Here is a 20,840-nt window from a genome sequence, read left to right on the forward strand (position 1 = left end):
TTTGATATAGTCGCCCAGCAAACATTGCCCGTGCAACTAACTTTTCTGCTTATATCATTTTTTGTTTACATTTGTTTCTATTAAATTTATTTACTATATATATATATATATATATATTATTCTTTTGCCTTGAGTGAAAAATCAACTATAAATGCCTCGGCTTAATGCAAATCTTCACGTGATTGTTGACCGAGCATGAAAGTCGTCAGCTTGTGGCCATCCCTTTTTTGTCGCAACGTTGTGCAACCCGAGTAATTGACAGACGGAAAGGAAAGATTTAGCATCCCACACACAAGTAGACTTGCAAGCAATTTTTTTTGCCATTGTCAGGTTAGTATCGATTGCATGTCGAGACAACACTCACGCCGGAATTATAACAAGCGTTCAGTGCAAAAAAATGTTTTTTCTAACTTTTTAATATATTTTTTTAAGAAAAACTGGGTGCAGTGCACGCGTAATATACTGACTAAGTACATAGTTACAAGAAAAATGGGGAAATCGTGTTGCAATGGACTAGTAATATGCTCATCCAATTCATAGATGGTTGTAGGCCTATTTTTTTTGTTCCAAATGGATTGAATACACATACACACACACAAAAAAAAGAGACACAGACAAGTCAGGACACGCAGTTCAGCCCACTAATGGCCCATATTAGTGCACCTGGAATCATGGTGCCTAAAAAAAACTATCGATCACGGAGGTACAATATCAGTATCAATATATGATGATGTCATCCTGATATCATCTGAATAAAACCAAACTATATCTCATTCAACTGAGTTCTAGGCACCCCTGAAATATAATCCGTCATGATGCTTTTCCTAAAAAAACAAGCTGTGAATTTTATCTCGTCTGTTCTAGGCGACTCACGAAGGAATCAACAAACCAAGCCCGTAATAGCTGTGATTCCCTTGGAACCGGTAATGCATCATACAGTACAAATCAACGAGCCCAATGTGTTCCTGCTCGCGTAGTTCCTGGCTTCGCCGTGTGCTCGGCAAAAGCGTCGCACGTCGGCGATTGTTTCAAAATCAAACGCAAAGTGGCAGGCCAGGATTCCCGTGGGGTGCATCTCCACGCAAGGGTGCGCAAACAGCTGATTCCGTCTGGGGCCCGCACGACTAGAACAAATCAAAAGGGCAGAGATTCCGAGTGCAAGCAAATCGCGTGGCCCCAGTCCAGCAGAAAAGTGAAGGGGGTGCAGTGCGGGGTGGTGCCCGCCACGTTGATTCCACGGCCCTTTTCTGCAGTTATCAACGGCTGGTCTTCCTCCCATTCTCTTGTGCTAGGTGTACACCACTCCTTCCCACGTTTTTATTCATCAGAGATACTACTCTCTCGATCCCAAAAAAAGAAGATGAGAAACTGCTCTCTCATGCTATGGCTGTCTCTCATTATATATATAGCAAAATATATACAACGTTAAGATAAATCACATCACATTTTTTTATTTAGCGAGATTTTACAGACATTGCAGGCGTTGTGATAGGATAATGCACTCTTTCTCTCGAGCAAAATGAAATGGTTTGGTAAGTTGATTATTATAAACAACAGTATCATGATCACATTCATAGGGCATGATGTGTTCTGAGCTACTCCCCCTGTCTCAAAATATAAGACCTTTTTTTTGTCTGGATTTAGACAAAAAACTACTTATATTTGAAGACGGGTGGAATATTATGATTATGAAACATGGAGCGCTATGTGAATAGTTTTTCAAGATAACTAAGATTATTCCCCTTAACCTCCAAACCCAATAATACACACAATTGTCTACGAAATATCGAGTTTCAAAGTATTCCCCCCCGCTACAATTAATATATCCGGAACACTTCCTATTGAACATCCAAGAAATTCCCATGTCGGATGCATCTAGGGTTATACATGTGTCCATGTTTTGAACTTGACATTTTCATCATCTCACTGCACCTCTGAGAAACATTCTTATCCATGCGTCCACATGTGTTTTGAACTTAACATTTTTATCAACTCACTGCACCTCCAAGAAAACAGTTGTATGGTGCTTCCCCATGTTCCACCTAGATAAAATTTTATGAAGCATCCATTTGAAGATTACTAGCTTCCACCATAGGCATCATCTCACTAGAATCCATCGTCTCAGCCTTTTCATGTCTGGTGCTCTCTTCGTGAGTTGTCCTCACATGTGTGAGCTCATCTTCCTCCTGCTTTTAGCCTCTAAAGTTGGCTTTCGTGAGTGAGGAAGCGGGTTTCTCTGTAGGATCTCGTTTCACTATGCAAACAGCAGGTTGGGCTGAGGTGGAGCATTTGAACTGACGTGGTGTGCTAGGGCAGTAGTCTTACGTGGAGCGTAGTACATGCTCTTATGCTCCACGAGTGTGTAGGCTGAGAGGTACTAGCACTCGTCTCGACCTACACTTTTTGTCTAGTGATGCATCACACTCATTAGTGTGGTGACCAGACCAAATGGCAATGAGAGCTAGCGACAACTGTGTACAAAGTGGTAGGGTGAGCAGTGGGTTAAGCCGCGGTGGTGTGCACGCAATGAGGGAGATGGAGTAAGTAGCAATAATCCAAGGTTGAATTGTTACACATGGGCAATGAAAATATAATAAATCAATTAGGGCTTAAACTTCTACTTTCTTTAGAGTTTATTAGGCAGTATTTTCCAAAAAAAGCAGTCAAGAAACATTAACAACAACCCTAAATTCATAAGAAGAGATGAATAGGATATTCCTTTCATGGGCTGAGTTGGATGGACGGTTTCTTAAGAAAGGCATTTTGCAAGGCATCTCGTCCAATCCTGGGATTGAAAATCACACGCACCATTAAATGGAAGTTTTTTCAACGTTACACTAAAATAGTGCATCATGTAACACTGCGGTAGAACACACATCAATCTTTAGCATAACCAAAGCCAAAAATCAACTCAACATCCAACCAATTCAAGGCCATTGGGAGTAATTCATCTCCACATTTCACGAGACCCCAAGCTATTCCTTTTCCTGTGGATTTTTTTACTTCGGCGCTCGTGTACACGAAGCATTTCCCTTCAAACTCTACAGCCATGCCAGGGGACATGTTGGTCCGTGGCAAAAGCACCCCGCCGTCCGCCCTGAACCCCGCCCCGGCCGCTCCCGGCCGTCCAATCCAAAACCAACGTCCCCGATCCTCCGATCAGACCTAAACCCCATCCCATCTATAAAACCCCACCACGCCAGAGCACCTCCTCCCCCGCATTCTCTTCCCCCTCAACTCCCACGCGCACCGGCACCACCCCTTTTCTTGCGGAGCAGCGTGAGGGTTTCGGAAAGCTAAGCCATGGCGGAGCAGCCGCACGCCGAGGACGCGGGCCACAAGCCGGAGACCCTGATGGAGAAGATCGCCGACAAGCTCCACGTCGGCGGCGGCGACCACTCCTCCTCGTCCTCCGACTCCGACAAGGAGGAGCAGCCGCGCCCCTCGGCTCCGCCCGCCCCCGCCCCCGCCCCCGCCCCGGCCGCCTCCGAGGTCACCACCGCCTCCTTCGCCGCCTCCGCCTCCGCGGCGGCGGCCGACGCCAAGAACAAGATGTTCCGCCTCTTCGGCCGCGAGCAGCCCATCCACAAGGTCCTCGGCGGAGGCAAACGTATGGCCCATTACCGATCTAACCGATGCTCGTTTTTTAGTGCCTTTGCTTGAAACGCGTAGATCGGATCGGAATATGTGGATCTGGACGGGTTTGGGTCTTGGGTTTCGTACTAGATCTGGTATTGGGTAGTGCAGGTGAGGTTTAAGCCTTCTTTTTTTTTTGGGCGGCTGGGTTTGTTCAGATCCACAGGGACGGCGCGTCACCAAAGCCAACGCAACTGCAGCGACCTGATTTACGCTTGTGGTTTCGAATTTGGTCAATGCAGGCTGTCTTCGTATGAGTTTTGCCGTGATTGTGCGATCTGATCTTCAAGATTCCCCCCTTGTGTTTATGGTGCTAATAAAATGGATACTGTCCATATGGCTGGGCTGCTAAAATAGGATATTAATATTCCATATGGTTGGGCTGCTAAAATAGGATATTACTATTAATAGTACCGTTGAGCATTACCTGCGCTTGAATCTATGTTGTCAGTTTGTGGCAGAATCATCCTCAGGCGCTCAGTGAATTCTCTGCTGTGTCCTTGCTAAATCGCTAGTGTATAGAAACATTGTTTCTTGTATGAGAATTATCATCATATATGACTTCTAGGTTTGTTTTCTCTGAATTTTAAATAAAGAAACAGTAAATCTTGTGGTGTTATTGCTACTTCTTCCCTTTCTCAAACTTCCAAACATTTTGGAAATATTGAAGTTCAGCTTAAGATTCTCTATAGAATTACCATGATTTTGGAGCACCTATGCGCCATTAGTCGTTACACATTGCAATATAACTAATACTCATGGACTAAAGAAATAGAACTACAATGTGGTTTCTGTGTATGGTACATTTGTGTCTTGTTTTTTGCTTTGTACTTGAGCTGTTAACCATAGGCTGAAAACATGCAAATCTAGAGGGCATCCTTACTCTGTTGCGAATCCTTAATGGGTAGCAGAGGTTAAACACCTAGTTGTGTTTTCTTGCCTTCCATTGTCACTCCATAAATTTTCGCAGACCATCCTGCAAATTTTTTGAACTGTTATATTCTATTTCTACTCCTTAAAACACTGCCAAATTTTATCCCCGTCTTGTATTATATTGTGATTAAGGTGTCATTTGTGAGCACATGCTATGTAATTTCATGATCTGCCAATCTTGCTGTTGTATTCACTTTGTTTCTCTATTCTGCAGCTGCTGACGTGTTTATGTGGAGGAACAAGCACATCTCTGCTGGAGTACTAGGTGGTGCAACTGCAATCTGGATCCTTTTTGAATTGCTTGGCTACCATCTTCTGGCTTTCCTTGGCCATGCTCTCATATTCTCTCTGGGTGTTCTCTTTCTCTGGTCTAATGCCTCATCATTCATTAACAAGTAAGCTATCTTCATCTCAGTATCACAGATTACATGTGCATACCCTTGCACGTTCAAGAGCTAGTACTTCAAAATGAGTTCTAAATTCTGCCACACATTTCAGGTCTCCCCCAAGGATTCCCGAGGTGATCATTCCTGAAGATCTGGTTGTCAACATTGCACTATCTACACGTCATGAGATCAACAGAGCCTTCGCAAACCTTCGTCAGATTGCTCTTGGCCGCGACATAAAGAAGTTCCTTATTGTATGTCTGTTCTGCCATTGTTTACCAAGCGTTGTTCCTACATCAATCTGGATTTACCTCATTTAACTATTTTTTACAAAATTGTAGGTGATTGCTGGTCTATGGCTGCTTTCCATTCTTGGTAGTTGCTGCAACTTCTTGACGCTGTTCTACATTGGTGAGGGATCTCAACTGAGTATACCATTTTTAGCACCTCTTCTTCCCAATGTGGATTTGGTTTTTACAGTGGATCTTTCTCTTCTATGTCAAACAGTTTTTGTGGTTCTGCACACAGTGCCAGTAATCTACGAGAAGTATGAAGATCAGATTGATACCTATGGCGAGAAGGGGTGGATTGAGGTTAAGAAACAGTATGCTGTGTTTGATGCCAAGGTTCTGAGCAAAGTGCCGAGGGGCCCCTTGAAAGACAAGAAGAACTAGAAATGAGTGGTACCGTGTAATGATGGTGACTGGTTCGTGGCTGCCCTTGTGGTCTGAGCACCAAATTTCTCACCAGTTGTCTTGTGTTATGTAAGGCTGTTTTCATTGTTTGCGACTTTGATGAGAGTAGCCCTGGGTAGCTTACCCTCCAACAGTAATGCAGAGGCAGCACTTGTTTCGCTGTACCGCTGTTTGATTTTTGATCTGTTAAGGCGTCGCATGGGTACGGTTTCTAGACGCTGATTTTGCTACTTGCGTTGCTGCAGTTTGGAGTATTGATGATGTTTGTCAACTCGTTGGGCTTTAGATGTCATCTACTCGTTTCTATTGTACTACTATCACTGTTGCAACACAACTTTTATTAAAGCCCAGTCTGCGTGTGTTGGTCTCAAACATTGTGCTACATATTCATATGTCAGGACTGCAGCGGGAAGTGTTATTTCTTCAGTTAGCGCTAGTTGCGGCTACAGATAACGATTCAGTAGATGGAGGGTTGAGATCGAGCCTCGCTTTACCGTTCTGTGTCAACCGTTAGATGTCTACTGTTTCGTTTCAATCGTTACTGTTACGTTTCACCTGTTGCCGGGAGGCTTTCCATCTATAAAGGCAGCCGGGTTGTGGCTGGCCAGACCATGGAATCTTCTTTATGAATTGCCTATATGGCCAACTACTCTACAGCTAATACACACACAGCCCGATCTGGGTGAACTTTTCCCCAATTCGTCTTCCATCTCTCTCCTTCTTGATCATCTCTATAGCTTGGTCTTGACAAAGAGGCTTTCCATCTATAAAGGCAGCCGGGTTGTGGCTGGCCAGACCATGGAATCTTCTTTATGAATTGCCTATATGGCCAACTACTCTACAACTAATACACACACAGCCCGATCTGGGTGAACTTTTCCCCAATTCGTCTTCCATCTCTCTCCTTCTTGATCATCTCTATAGCTTGGTCTTGACAAATAAATTGGTATTCAGAGCAAGGTTTTTCCTCGGCCACAAAAATTTTCGTCCATAGGGAGAGTAATCCCACCCAATTCCCTCCCCATCAGTAGATCGGAACCGAATTGAGCCGGAGCGGCGCGAGTGGCCGCGATCTGTACCAGGGCGGCGTTGGAGGCGGCGATCTGTAGGGCGGCGCTCATGGCGGAGAATTGCTCGGCTGCAAACCAGTAGAGCGGAAAGGTTGCTGGGGAACAATTCTCTGGTGGTAAAATTCCTTGTCTAGCGCTGGTTCGTGCAGCTTTGGCGGAGCGGAGCGAGAAGGCGACAGGATCTGAGCAGAGAGCCGGGTTACCGAAGTATTTCGGCAGTAAAATTCTTTCTCTCTCCCTCAGATCAAGGTGATGGGGCGCGCCAAGACCATCGACGAGCCGGATCTACAGGAACTGTTGTCTCTTCGAGACGACATGGGGATCGTGCAGAAAGACCAGTCACAGATGCAGGTGGATATGGCAAAACTGCATGATGAGGTACATTCTATCAGTTCCAAAACAAGGGGATATATCTGTGCAGATGGGCAATGTAGAGCAAGTGGTGCTGGACTTAGGCAAACAGCTCTCCACGATCAATTCAGTTTTGCAAGCATTAGTGAAGGCACCAACAAATGGAAGCACTACTGAAATCCCATCAAGCTCTCAACAGAGACCAAATTCACCAACAACCTCTCAGGAACAGATGCAAACTCAACTGTTGAGAACAGAGCAACTCAGGAAACAATTGGAGGCTGAAAAGGAAAAGACGAGGCAATTGGAAGAGCTGCAACAGCAGAATCTGCCTCCTATCAGAACCAGTAGACCAGCTGCTCCACCAGGGTTTGCACAGCAAGGAAGACCAGAGCACTTAAGTCCTTTGGGCACTCCAGTTACAGCCAGACAGTCCACTCACACCCCTGTTTTTCAGCAATACTATCAGCAAAATAGAGATAGGCAGTTGTGGCAGGGATATGCAAAGACCTATGAACATGATATGCAGTGTCAATTCATGAAATCCTTGACCAAAGGGCCTAAAATGGATTTTCCTAGGTTTGAAGGAGAAGATCCAGTGGGCTGGATCAGGCAATGCAACAAAAATTTCCAGATGTCAGGGGCACCAGAAGAATACAAGGTTTCCTTGGCCCAATTATACATCATTGGGGAAGCAGATGTATGGCTGAGAAGATCAAGTTTGCTGAAAAAGAAAGTTTCCTGGAAGGAATTTTGCACATAAATCACTAAAAGATTTTCTGCACAAGGCTCATATGATCTCACAGAAAAGTTTAATTCAGTGAAACAGTCTAATAGCACAGTGTCTGAATATACAAAAATATTTGAAGATCTCATGGCTGATGTACAAGAGGAAAATCCAGAATTAGGAGAATCTTGGTTTGTAAGATGCTATGTTAATGGATTAAGAGAAGGCATCAAATATCAAATTAGACCATTGAGACCTCAAACCCTCACTGATGCCTACTGGTTAGCAAAGGATGTGGAACCTTGTCATCCTCCTGCAGTGGCAAACACAAAAAGAATATCAGTCCCTTATAACAACTACTACCAGAAAAACACTGGAGGTTTTATCCAGAAACAACCTGTTGTTCCTCCTATCCAGCAACAAATTCCTGTCAGGCACAATGAAACTCCTGCTAATAATGCACAGAAAATCAGAAAACTTGGAGAGTGTTGGCGATGTGGAGATAAGTGGGTACATGGCCACAGATGCAAGTTAATACCAAATGTTCAAGCCATGCAACAAGAACCAAAGGAGCAAGTCACTTATGATATTGAAGAGCAACAGTTGGAAGATCAGGCAGAGAAAGTAAATGAAGGAGATCAGGCTATGTTTCTTTCTGCTTTTGCCATGGGACAACAGTTATCCGTGCCAACTCCTACAGTAATCATTCATATCAATGGGAAGAAAGTTGTAGCATTGTTGGATTCTGGTAGTACTACCTCTTTCATAAACTAAGATTTTGCAGTTAAGGCAAACTGCAACATGTTGCCTGTAAAACCCAGAAAGATTTCAGTGGCTGGTGGGGGCACACTAACATCTACTGCAGTTGTACCTCACTGTCAGTTTCAGATTTCCAAAGTGACACTTTCCCACAGTTTCAGAACACTGTTCCTCCCAAGCCATGATGCAATCCTAGGATATGATTGGTTTACTGCTGTGAGCCCTGTGTCATTTGATATTCCAGCCCAGCAATTCAGTTTCACACATGAGGGCAAGCAAACTGTTTCAACAACAATGTTCACTACTGCAGCTAGTGTGAAGGAAATGCCTGCTAAGAAAGTGGATAAATTATTAGACAAAGGACCCGAAGTGTTCCTGTGTCAAATCCACAACATACTCTTGGATGCACCAGAGGATTTTAAAACTCCACCACAAATACAACAGTTATTGCTGCAATATGCTGATCTGTTGGAGGAACCTAAAACACTGCCACCTCATAGAGCATTGGACCACAAAATTTCTCTGGTAGAAGGTGCAGCTCCACCACAAGTTAGGCCTTATAGAGTGCCCCAAAATCAGAAAAGAGAGATGGAGGAGCAGATAAAAAAATTGTTGGCTGCACATCTCATAAGACACAGCCAAAGTCCATTCGCTGCTCCTGTGTTGTTAGTTAAAAAGAAGGATGGATCCATGAGACTGTGCACAGACTTCAGAAAACTCAATGCTCTTACAATTAAGAACAAATTCCCTATCCCTGTAATAGAAGATCTTTTAGATGAACTGCATGGAGCAAAGTATTTTACTAAATTGGATTTAAGGTCTGGCTATCACCAAATCAGAATGTCACCTGAAGATATCCATAAAACTGCATTCAGAACATTCTTGGACCATTTTGAATTTCTGGTAATGCCATTTGGCCTGTCCAATGCCCCTGGAACTTTCCAAGAATTAATGAATACCATATTTGGCCCTTATTTAAGGAAATTTGTGTTGGTTTTCTTTGATGACATACTGATCTTCAGTAGAAACCTCACAGAGCACTTGGAGCATATTAAGTTGGTCTTGGATCTTTTAAGAGAGCACCAACTTTTTGCCAAAAATGTCAAAGTGTGTGTTTGCAACTCAGAAAGTGGAATATTTAGGGCATGTGATTTCTGCTGATGGTGTGGCTACTGACCCACAGAAGATCTATGCTATAGCTGAGTGGCCTGTGCTGAAAATATCGCTAAGCTTAGAAGTTTTCTGGGTTTAGCAGGGTACTATAGAAGATTTATCAAAAGTTATGGTGTTATATGCAGGCCTGTGCATGATCTGCTTAAAAAGGGGAATTTCCATTGGTCACCTGAACATACAAAAGCTTTCCAGCAACTGAAACAAGCATTAACTTCTGCTCCTGTTTTGGCTTTGCCAGATTTTCCAAGCCATTTGTTTTGGAAACTGATGCTTCAGGAAAAGGGATTGGGGCTGTTCTAATGCAGCAAGGAAGGCCAATATCTTTTTATAGTTCATCTTTATGCCCTAGGAATGCAGCTCTGTCTACTTATGAAAAAGAGGCTCTAGCAATTTTGGAGGCACTAAAAAGGTGGAGGCACTACTTGCTAGGGAAATAGCTCATAATTAAAACAGATCATCAATCACTGAAATTCATAACTGATCAAAGAATCACTGAAGGAGTTCAGCACAAACTAATGATGAAATTGTTGGAATTTAATTTCACAATTCAGTACAAAAAAGGTATTCACAACAAGGTGGCTGATGCCTTGTCAAGAGTTCTTCCTAAATGTATGGCTATCTCTGCAGCTACTCCTGTTTGGGCAGAAGATCTGGTGCACAGTTACCAATAGGATCCTAGTAGTGTGCAACTGTTGGAAAAATTGCTGTTAAACAAGGATAACTCACTGTCAGACTACTCCTTAACATCTGGAATTATTAGATACAAAGGAAAATTTTATGTGGGTAACAACCCTGAGTTAAGGTATAAATTGATTGTGGCCCTACACAGTTCTCCAGTGGGGGGCACTCAGGAAGGAGAGCAACATATCACAGGATCAAAAGCATCTTTTATTGGCCTGGTATGAAAACAACTATAGAAAATTTCATTGCAGCCTGCCCTGTTTGTCAGAGAGTAAAGCATGAAACTTGCTTGCAACCTGGTCTGCTAGAACCTCTTCCAGTGGCTGACATGGCCTGGCAGCATATATCCATGGACTTCATTGAAGGACTACCTAAATCTCAAGGAAAGGATGTGATCATGGTGGTTGTGGACAGGTTTACTAAATACTCCCACTTCATACCCCTGTCCCACCCTTACTCAGTGCTCAATGTAGCCCAATCCTTTGTGGATAACATTATTAAGTTGCATGGTCCCCCAAAACTAATTATCTCTGACAGAGACAGAATTTTCACCAGTCAGCTTTGGAAAAATATCTTCTCTGCACTCAATGTGGAACTAAGGTTCAGTACTGCTTATCATCCACAAACAGATGGCCAGACAGAACGTGTAAATCAGTGTTTGGAGACCTATTTAAGATGCATGACTACATCTGCTCCAACCAAGTGGCTTTCCTGGCTATCCTTAGCAGAATTCTGGTATAATTCCACTTATCATACAATCATTAAAATGTCTCCATTTCAGGCTCTCTATGGATTCCCCCCACCTCTCATCTCAGAACTGGCAATACCTGGGCCTGATGATGAAGAAGCACATGATTTTTTAACTGCCAAGCAACAAATACTGCAACAACTTAAAGAGAATTTGTTGGTCGCACAGAACAGGATGAAGAAATATGCAGACAATAAAAGGGTGGAAAGAAGCTTTCAGGTGGGCGATCCAATGTACTTGAAGATGGCTCCGTATAGATTAGCTGCATTTGGGTTCAGAGGACTGAAACTACAAAACAGATTTTACGGTCCATTTTTGGTGCTTCAGAAAGTAGGCAAGGCGGCTTACAAGTTGCAGTTTCCAAAAGATGTACAGATCCACCCAGTGTTTCATGTGAGCCAGTTGAGGAAACACATTGGGGACAAATCTATACCAGACCCTAACTTACCATTGGTAAATGCGGATGGGACAATCAAAACAGGCCCAAAAGAAGTGCTGGAGGTTCGTCAAGTTCCACGACAGAACATGCCCGTCGTCCAGTGGCTTATCAGGTGGATAAACCTGCCTCCTGAAGATGCAACATGGGAAGACGCAGACTTCATCAAATACACGTTCCCGGAGTTCTTCAGCTCTACTACTCGCGCTTGGAGGGAAGCAGCGGCAATGCCGTGAGGACACGTCGACACTCAAGGGAGGAGCAATGTCAGGACTACAGCGGGAAGTGTTATTTCTTTAGTTAGCGCTAGTTGCGGCTACAGATAACGATTCAGTAGATGGAGGGTTGAGATCGAGCCTCGCTTTACCGTTCTCTGTCGACCGTTAGATGTCTACTGTTCCGTTTCAGTTGTTACTGTTACGTTTCACCTGTTGCCAGGAGGCTTTCCACCTATAAAGGCAGCCGGGTTGTGGCTGGCCAGACCATGGAATCTTCTCTATGAATTGCCTATATGGCCAACTACTCTACAGCTAATACACACATAGCCCGATCTGGGTGAACTTTTTCCCAATTCGTCTTCCATCTCTCTCCTTCTTGATCATCTCTATAGCTTGGTCTTGACACAACTTTTTATTAAAGCCCAGTCTGCGTGTGTTGGTCTCAAACATTGTGCTACATATTCATAGCGCATCGTTGGCGTTTCTCTACCACATCAAGTAGGAGTGGAAACTTACCGACTAGTGTCAGTACTCGCAAATTGTAGTGAACTTCAGGCATCAAAGAGACCGCTCATTTACAGTACAAGGATTAACTATAAACCTCTGAGAGATTTATTATTTACAGTACACAATGAAATCCTAGAAATCTTGTACACTGCATTATTTCAAACAAAAAGATAACTAAGGAGTTTCACTAGATTCATGAGAGAAGCATACTGGAAATACAGACTGGCGACGCTGATACTGTTTTGTGGCAACCACAACCTACCAAGTAGTATGAACTACCTATACACAAGACATGGTAGATTGAGAGATGTACACAAAGGAGCAAAACTAAAATAAAGAACAAAATCAAAAGGATCTGCCCTGCAGATTCATTATTAGTGTAGTGATACAACAACAGAACACAGGCAAACTACAGTTTACGTGGCGATAGACTGTCAATTCATGTGTTTGACAAAAGAAACCGGGCTATTTTCTCGTACTTGTTCGCCATCTATTCTACTTTCCGAATTATGTTCATACACTTGTGTTCACAGGAAGTATGTCAACTGCTCCTTCTTCCTCGACCCGCCTTCACCATACAAATCATTCCATTGCTTCAACTCACCCATTATGGAACCTTCAGCAGCAAAGCTCGCCGCCACCTGCAATTCCACGGTTATATATTAACGGCTTCTACTACATGCTTGCATTTGCGAATACTATTTGCATTGTACTAGAAAACCAGTTCACCTGGTTCTTTGCTTCTTTCAAATCTGCCATGTTTAATGGCCTTAGAATGATCTCCTTGTCTTTTTGTTTTATCTTTGAAGGATCTAGTGGACTGCCTCCTTTTTCCAGTTTCATCTTCTCCTGGAGATATTCGAGTGTTAGCTTCAGAAATTTGACAGGTTTTTTCATGGATACAATGCTTAGTATGGTGGTGATGAGATTACCAGTTCCTTCTTCCTTTCCTTCTGTATCAGTTCCCTCACAGGGCGATATGCCGCCGTTGTGCAAAGGTTCTGTGCAGAGCAAACTGAGTTAGCCAAGAAGTGTTTTAAGTGGAGAAAGATTCATGTCTCATGATACTAACCTTGAGATCACTGCCAGTGTATCCTTCAGTCATGGTTGCTAGTTCCTTATAATCTAGTCCTTCATCAACTTTCTCCTTCGACAGAAGCCTCTTCATAATCATTTCCCGATTTTGCACTGATGGTAAGCCGACCATGATTCTATGAAACCAAAGGAGCATGTGCTTCAGGCAAAATGGTAGACAAAAAACAACGCTAGGGATTGATTTCAAGGAAGGGGTGCCAACCTGCGCTCAAACCTTCTGATGATAGCCTCGTCAAGATCAAAAGGACGGTTGGTCGCAGCAAGAACAAGAATTTTTTGATCTGGTCTTGACAGGAGACCATCCCAGTGTGTCATAAACTCATTCTTAATCTTCCTCATTGCCTCATGCTCTCCAGCTCTGTTTCGCTGCCCAAGCATGCTATCAACCTCATCGACGAAAATGATAGTGGGCGATACTTTAGCAGCTAAAGTGAACAATGCTCTAACATTCTTTTCGTCTTCACCAAACCACTTTGATGTGATAGTCGACATCGATACGTTTATGAAACTTGCTTGAGCTTCATTTGCAATAGCCTTGGCTAGCATCGTCTTGCCAGTTCCAGGAGGACCAAAGAGTAATATACCTCTACAGGGCTTAAGAAGACCCCCCTTGAAGAGATCTGGCCGTCGGAGGGGTAGCATGACAAGCTCTTGAAGGGATTCTTTGATATCTTCCAATGCACCGATATCATCAAATGAAACTCCAATTTCATTCGCGGGTATCACTTCTGGTCTGATGCGCTTTTCAAACTCATTATCCGGGGGCACTTCCTAAACGCAATAAAAAAGGAATTGCAGATGGGTAAATTAGTTTCCTGGAACCTGCACCAAGTAACATTAAAGTGGCCAATAGTTATCTTACTGGTAATTTTGCAGGTGGAAGTGGATTCTCTGGTTTCTTTGGTTCTGTTTTGCTCTCAGGAGGAGGAGCTGGAGTAGCGGCAGCAGGAGCTGCTGGTGGCAGCAAAGTTGCAGGTTTTGTTTCCAATTTTGCAGCAGTCGGAGCAATTCCCTTTTCAGCAATCTATGTAGTTGAGGCATGTCATTGTTTATAATTGTTAATTCTAAACTTTCTATAGAATTGGATGCCTATGCTAGAAATCAAGCCGCCTCGTTGGAAAAACAATAAATAGGTACTCCCCCTGTTCTAAAATACAGCGCATGTAGATTTTTGTTTCAAAAGTAAGCTTTGTGAAGTTTGACCAACTTTATAGGGAAAGCTATGTACATCTATAATACCAAATAAACATTGCATTTATTTGATATTAATGTTGATTTTCCCCATATAAACTTGGTCAAACTTTACGAAGTTTGACTTTTGAATAATCTACATGCATTATATTTTGGAACCAAGGGAGTACAAAGAAATTAAATAGTGGAATCTCTTAGGAATAAGACCAATTCTTTTTCAGTCACCTAGAAGTGTAAAAACAATAAAAAGAAACAAACCTTTCGAGCGTCAGTATGTCTTTCCAACTTCATGGTGTCCTTATCGCACACCTTGTTCTCTTGAAAAATTTCCAATGCATGGGACAAGCTGCACAATTGAAGAGTCATAAACCAAGGCAGAGATGATGAAGCCAACAGACAACTATACCAAAATGCAATTACCTTTTAGCAGATAGAATTAGTTTTCCATTCCGGTACTCTGGGTCTTTATGATTCATCAAGTGGTAAGAAACTGCAGATACCACAATCTCCTCAATATACTTACTGAGGCCCATTGTATCGGATAGACATATTGAGCCTAAATCAAGACACTCGAGATCATTCTCTGCAAGGACTTCCGTGATATGGTTCCGATTATCTTGAAACTGAATAATCTTCATATCTTCTTCTAACTGGGAGTTCCAGCTTACAAGGCAATTCTCATTTTCGGGCGGCTTGATGTCTATGTTATATGGGAATAAAGCAGATAGCCTGTCATCCAGCTCATCATCATCAAAGTCCATATCCACAATCCTTGAACCGAGAAGTAGCACTGGCCCTTCAAGCTTGGCCAGTAGTTTCTCAAATAAAAGAAACATTTTGGGGGACTTCTGAAGAAACTTCTCGACATCTCTTATGTAGAGGACAATTGGGCTCTTCTTAGATACTTTATGCAGAACCTTGTATAACGCTTGCACCAGCATTTTCTCATCAAAAGTCCAGCTACTAGAACGTCTGAGAGGAGCTGCAGTGTTTGTTGCAAAAAAATAAAATAATGCATAGTGTGAAGCAGCAGCGCAACAAGAAATAGTGAAGTTAATGTCTACAGCACGAGAAGCAGTGGAAGTGTGGAACAAACATGGCAAAATGATACAGCTCATATTTTCTTCTCTGTTCATTTTGATTCCAACTTTGTGCATGAGATAAGTGTTATCTGAAGGGAACTAGACATGCAAGCATGTGTGTCCATACCTTCCAAGTAAAACTGTTGAGTGTGTAGGATAACGTGAACACTGAGGTACATCGACAGAAAGAACATAAACAAACTACTTCTCGTCGATTTGTGCATCACTTCCATTGTGGCAATAGTTGCATTTAGATCTAATTCACTACCTTGCAAGTCGGAAATTAATAACAGATCACCATTTGACATGCAAGTAAACAGCATAATGAGGAAATGCTCAAATACACACAAGGCATACATACATGAAAACTAATAGTTTCCTCAGGGTCACGAAATTTATTTTGTGCCACTGCAAGTCTTTCAAAAGGACATGCTATGACCTGAATTGCTTGGAGGGCCTTGCGATGCCAGGCTACTCATATCGGATGAAGTAGATGCATTTCTTCTGAGCCTGGGCATGCTGTTTGTACTTTCAGAGCTCCTGTAAATTTTATAAGGAAATAAGTAAATGCTTTTTGTTTCTGTAATGGGTCCACTATAGTGAAATTTTCTCACACCTTAATTTCATGTCGGTCATACTGCTTTGTCTACGCATACCTCCTGCAACATAAAATGAAAGTACATCAATGAATATACAGATACAAATTCTGCAAGTAGATACACACAATGGGAATCATGTTCTACAGTGCATGCATGCAACTGAATTTAGTTATGCCCAAGAGCGAGTATTGATATTCCTTCACAGCATTCAGTCTACATGAAGGCCAAGTTAGGTAAAGTCAGTATAGTGGTCAATGCTTTATTCGCAGGAACTGCACTGGGTGGGAAACTTCATTTATGTTTTTTAAGATAAAACATGAAGTTCATTTATTTTTCAAGTAAATTCAGGAACTTAATTTATTCTATCAGTTCCACAGATCTTCTGATTGTCTAGTACTCTGTTGTTTGAGTACTTGTTTTATTAATCAAATGAATTCAAATGCACACGACATACATAGTGTCAATATATGAGAAAAAGGCATACACCCTCTTTTTCTTCTATGAGTAAGAATGGACTCATGATTTGAGGCTTCTAGTGTGTGTGAATCACTAAATCAGTGTAATATTGATACGAAAATACATGTTCCATCCAGTTTGCATAAATAGGATTGTACATGGATGTTCTCACCAACTGCTAATCACTGACCTGAGTTGAACATATTTAGATAAAAACTGAAGTAGGTTACTACCACTACAGAAGACCGAATACAAACTAAATGCTGAAGCATCACCTCTGGATTGCTCCTTCTGTGGAGTCATCGTAAAAGACTGGAGTAATCCAGACATCTTTTCAAGAGTCGTCTCGGAGATGGATCTTGTAACAGACTGATGAGAAGAAAAATACTCTCCAGTTAGCAGTTCTTAGATAAAATTTACCAATATTTTCCGTCGACAAACCAAAAAGAATCAGTGTATGATGCAGAACAAATTGTGCCGACGTATCGAAAATAAGCTCCTGGGCGCACCAAACATTCAGAAATGGAAAGATTGGAAACAGTATGCAACTATGGCAAATTTTGAAGATCAAAAGCAGAACCAGTGGTATGCTAAGGTCTTACCTGTTCGCTGCTACCGGTGCCGTATTTGCCGTGAAGCTGCAAGGAACACCACTGCATTACAACATATCCAGAGATGCGCAAGGACTTAAATGCTCCGGTGAAACTCACCTTTATGAGAAAATCTGTAGGATCCAGCAGGAGGATTTTGGCTTCGAAATAGTGCGCGAGCGCCTTGGCGAGCATCTGCTGGTAAAGCTCTTCAAGAGAGGAACTTGGCCTTAGATTACTCGGTCCGAAGCTGCGGGAGTATGGTCAAGCAAAGTCCTTGAGCTGCTGTGATGAAGATGGTTTTTACCTGCAGGGCCTGACAGCAGAATCGCGCGGCTAGCAGGGGCGAGATTCCTGGTGTATTTGGAGATCTCTGCTTGCTTCAGGTGGACGTACGCGGCGCTCGTCAGCACGACGCGTGTTTGCTCACTGCAAAGGGGCGATTGAGGGGGTAAAAAGCAGAATTGTACACGCGAAAACAGAGCTTAGGGCGCGTAATCTATCAGTGAGCTAGTGTCATGCATGGTTGGCTGATCCAAGCAGATTTTGCTCATAAAACTGACAACATAGAGAGACTCTTCATGAGCTTTTGAACCCTCTGGGTTTCTCCTGCCTGTGATCCGAGTACCACCTTTCATGGACATTTCAGAAAGGAAAAAAGACATTTCACTTCTTTCAGGAACGCAAAGCTCCATAAGGCCGAAAATTACACAAAATCACCGGGTTTTTCTTCTTCTTTTACATGCAAACTATGCAGTTCATATGTAACCACCTTTCATGGAAGTATTCACCAACTGGGTTTCTCCTGCCTGTGATCTGAGTTCTGACAGCATAGCGATTCTGTCACCACCTTTCATGGACATTTCAGAAAGGAAAAAAGACATTTCACTTCTTTCAGTGACGCAAAGCTCCATGAGGCCGAATATTACACAAAAACTCCGGTTTTTTATTCTTCTTTTACATGCAAAATATGCAGTTCATATGTACATCTAATTCATGCACATCACACAGAGATGAGGGGACTTTCCCCACCAGAAGATCAGCCCAAAACATCTAGGACGATGGAAGGTGACGGGACAGCTTCTACAGTTCCATGCCTACGTGCCGAGAGAAAGAGAGATGAACTTTTTTGCGCCGGAAGGAGAACGTTACCTGAGGTAGTATGGGAACTCGTCGAAGGTGACCTTGCTGTCCCTGCCGTCGACGACGAGGCGGCGGAGCTCGTGCTCCACCCGCTCCAGCGTCACCCCGGCCCGCGCCGGGCCTCCAGACCCTCCGCCCGACCACGGCGCGGATGCCAGCCCCAGCCCCACGCCGACGCCTATCCCGATCCCCACCGCCGACATCACCATGTGCTTCCCCTCCATGCCGGCCGGCCGGCTGAGCCTGAACTCCCTCCGACGGCGATGCGAACCAACGTTGAGCTAGCTAGCTTCTCCTCCTCCGCGGACCGCGCGCGGTGTCTGCACGAGAGTGGCTAAAAGAGATTGGAGAGATCAACGGGGGACGGACGACGACGACGACAGCATCTGGCTAATAATGGATGGTTTTGGCGAGATGGATGGGAGGGGGAGCGGGAGGGGGAGCGGGAGTGTCGGGCCTCTCACTCTTTCTGTTCGTTGCGCTCTCTCTGTGTGTGTGTGTGCAGCGCTGTGCAGGTTTCTCGTATGTTCTTGGCTGCTTAGCCGCGGGAGGGGCAATGGGGGCTGGGCACGCGGGCGCGTACGTGTGCAGCGTGCTGGAGTATATGAAAGGAGGCGATGAGGATGAGCATGGGCGCGTGTGCATCATCGCGCTATTGTTGGAGAGGTGGCAATGGCATGCAGCATGGGGCATGGCACTATTGGATACAGGGACTCTGGCTTCCGCTGAATTATGCGCAGGTCTCAACAGGCACTCAAACTACAACGTGATTTCTTTTCAGAAGCCTTTCGTGTTTTTTTAGGGACAGAAGCCTTTCGTGTTAGAGATATATTTAGCTTACATATATTTGGTAGTCTATAATTTGTAATATGTCTCCTACCTTGTCTCTAGGAGAGGCGTCTTGTTCTTCAAATCTTGTACTTAATATATACTAGTCTTCGAGGCTCAATAACACATCCATCATATTCCGCAACAATCCCTCTCTCTCCCTTCTAACATGGTACCAGCCTAACCGATTCAACCCTAGCCATGACCCGCTGCTTCTGCTCCGGATTTTTTTTCGCTCTGTCGCCGGTCATTTAAATCGGTGTTTTTTTTGGTTTTCCGATCTATTCTTGATCGGTTTGCGTCGCCCACTGCCACCTCGACCCCCACACCTCTACTTCGACATCGGTGTCGACTACACCGGCCGCTTCATCATCACCCGCGCGGCACAGCTGGACGCGCCGCCCAAGGGACGCCTTCGTGCGTCATTGCCGGCCGCTCGCCCGCGCGGTCTCCATCGTCGGTCCGTCTTCGGCGTCATCGTCCGGGACATCACTGACAACGTCGCCATCGACTCTGATCTGCGCATCGTCCCCGCCATGGCAAATACAGTGTCGCCGTCGGTCTGATCAACCGATCACGTGCCTGTCTTCACCAAGCACGTCCCTGAGCACGCGCCTACCGCTGATCGAGCCACATGTTGCTGTCGCATTGTCCCTTCGGACCGCCGCGTCACCGCCCGAGGTCTTCCCGTCGGCTGCCTCGACCAGCGTGCCGCTACCGTCGACGCCCCTTCGGGCTATCGCGTTGTGGAACGAGGTCCACGCCGCCGCTCCGAGATCCTCCTGCCAGCCGCTTCTGCGTCGCCCCTTAGGGTTCTCCCATCGCGGCACGTGGTCCACGCCGCCTCCCGTCGAGCCATCGCCCCCGGCTAGTGGTTCTCCACGCGGCTGCCCCAACCTGCGAGCCGCCGCTACACCGCCTCTTCGGGCTGTAGCGCTGCTGCATGCGGGCACCACCGTCGCCCGAGGCTGTCCCCGCAGTTGCACCGACCTGCAAGCCGCCGCTACACCGCCTCTTCGGCTTGTAGCACTGCGGAATGTGGTCCCCGCCGCCGCCCCGAGTTCTTCCCATCGTCGCCCGGACCTGCCAGCCGCCGCTGCGTCGCCCCTTCGGGCCGTACTACCGCTTTTAGCTTCGTGCCGAGCCGCCTCAGCTGCCTCGCGCTCGGACTACTCAATGGCAATCTAGAGCGCCTTTCCGTTCTTCCGACGAAGCCGCGCCGCGTCTGTCTCCGCGGTTGTAAGCGACCGATGGTAGACCCACTCGAGGAGCCGCGCGTCCTCGTCGGGCTCCGCCTGCATCTCACGGCGGCGACGCACGGACTGCTCCGCCTCCTTCCTCCCCCTTTTTCGCTGCCTCTCGCGGCGGGCGGCGCGCACCTCTGGTTCTGGCATGCGCGTTCGGGTCGGTGGGGCGGGCACAAGCACCCACCGCTGCCCACGTGGGGGAGCAGCAGCCGACGCGGACAAGGGACGACGTAGAGGAGGTGCGAATTGTGCAGGCCTGTTGGAGCTGCGCCTGCGGCGACGCTGCAAA

The 20,840-nt window shown here is 44.9% G+C and overlaps 2 protein-coding genes across 2 annotated transcripts; one reads left to right on the forward strand and one right to left on the reverse strand.

The window, feature by feature from the left end:
- Positions 1–3,202: 3,202 nt before the first annotated feature.
- Positions 3,203–5,964, forward strand: LOC119267650 (reticulon-like protein B1). The gene is made up of 5 exons (XM_037549081.1): positions 3,203–3,610; positions 4,784–4,964; positions 5,068–5,209; positions 5,297–5,366; positions 5,463–5,964. Exons 1-5 carry the CDS (start codon positions 3,304–3,306, stop codon positions 5,627–5,629), a joined length of 867 nt encoding a protein of 288 aa, XP_037404978.1. The 5' UTR covers positions 3,203–3,303; the 3' UTR covers positions 5,630–5,964.
- A 6,694-nt stretch (positions 5,965–12,658) lies between these two features.
- LOC119267652 lies at positions 12,659–19,031 on the reverse strand. The gene is made up of 15 exons (XM_037549082.1): positions 18,486–19,031; positions 17,641–17,762; positions 17,454–17,542; positions 17,346–17,381; positions 17,019–17,112; positions 16,305–16,347; positions 16,128–16,228; positions 15,027–15,588; positions 14,865–14,952; positions 14,278–14,439; positions 13,618–14,186; positions 13,393–13,531; positions 13,253–13,321; positions 13,050–13,169; positions 12,659–12,961 (listed from the first exon to the last, which is right to left on the reverse strand). Exons 1-15 carry the CDS (start codon positions 18,698–18,700, stop codon positions 12,848–12,850), a joined length of 2,523 nt encoding a protein of 840 aa, XP_037404979.1. The 5' UTR covers positions 18,701–19,031; the 3' UTR covers positions 12,659–12,847.
- Between the last annotated feature and the right edge of the window lie 1,809 nt (positions 19,032–20,840).

Source organism: Triticum dicoccoides, chromosome 3A, assembly GCF_002162155.2.
Source record: "Triticum dicoccoides isolate Atlit2015 ecotype Zavitan chromosome 3A, WEW_v2.0, whole genome shotgun sequence".
NCBI lineage: Eukaryota > Viridiplantae > Streptophyta > Magnoliopsida > Poales > Poaceae > Triticum > Triticum dicoccoides.

Coding starts and splice junctions, on each gene's coding strand:
- LOC119267650 (XM_037549081.1), top strand. CDS start 3,304: ATGGCGGAGCAGCCGCACGCCGAGGACGCGGGCCACAAGCCGGAGACC. Junction 3,611..4,783: donor GGTCCTCGGCGGAGGCAAAC/GTATGGCCCATT, acceptor TCTATTCTGCAG/CTGCTGACGTGTTTATGTGG. Junction 5,367..5,462: donor CTTGACGCTGTTCTACATTG/GTGAGGGATCTC, acceptor TATGTCAAACAG/TTTTTGTGGTTCTGCACACA.
- LOC119267652 (XM_037549082.1), bottom strand. CDS start 18,700: ATGGAGGGGAAGCACATGGTGATGTCGGCGGTGGGGATCGGGATAGGC. Junction 17,763..18,485: donor GAGTTCCCATACTACCTCAG/GTAACGTTCTCC, acceptor GCCCCTTTGCAG/TGAGCAAACACGCGTCGTGC. Junction 14,953..15,026: donor CTAATTCTATCTGCTAAAAG/GTAATTGCATTT, acceptor TCAATTGTGCAG/CTTGTCCCATGCATTGGAAA.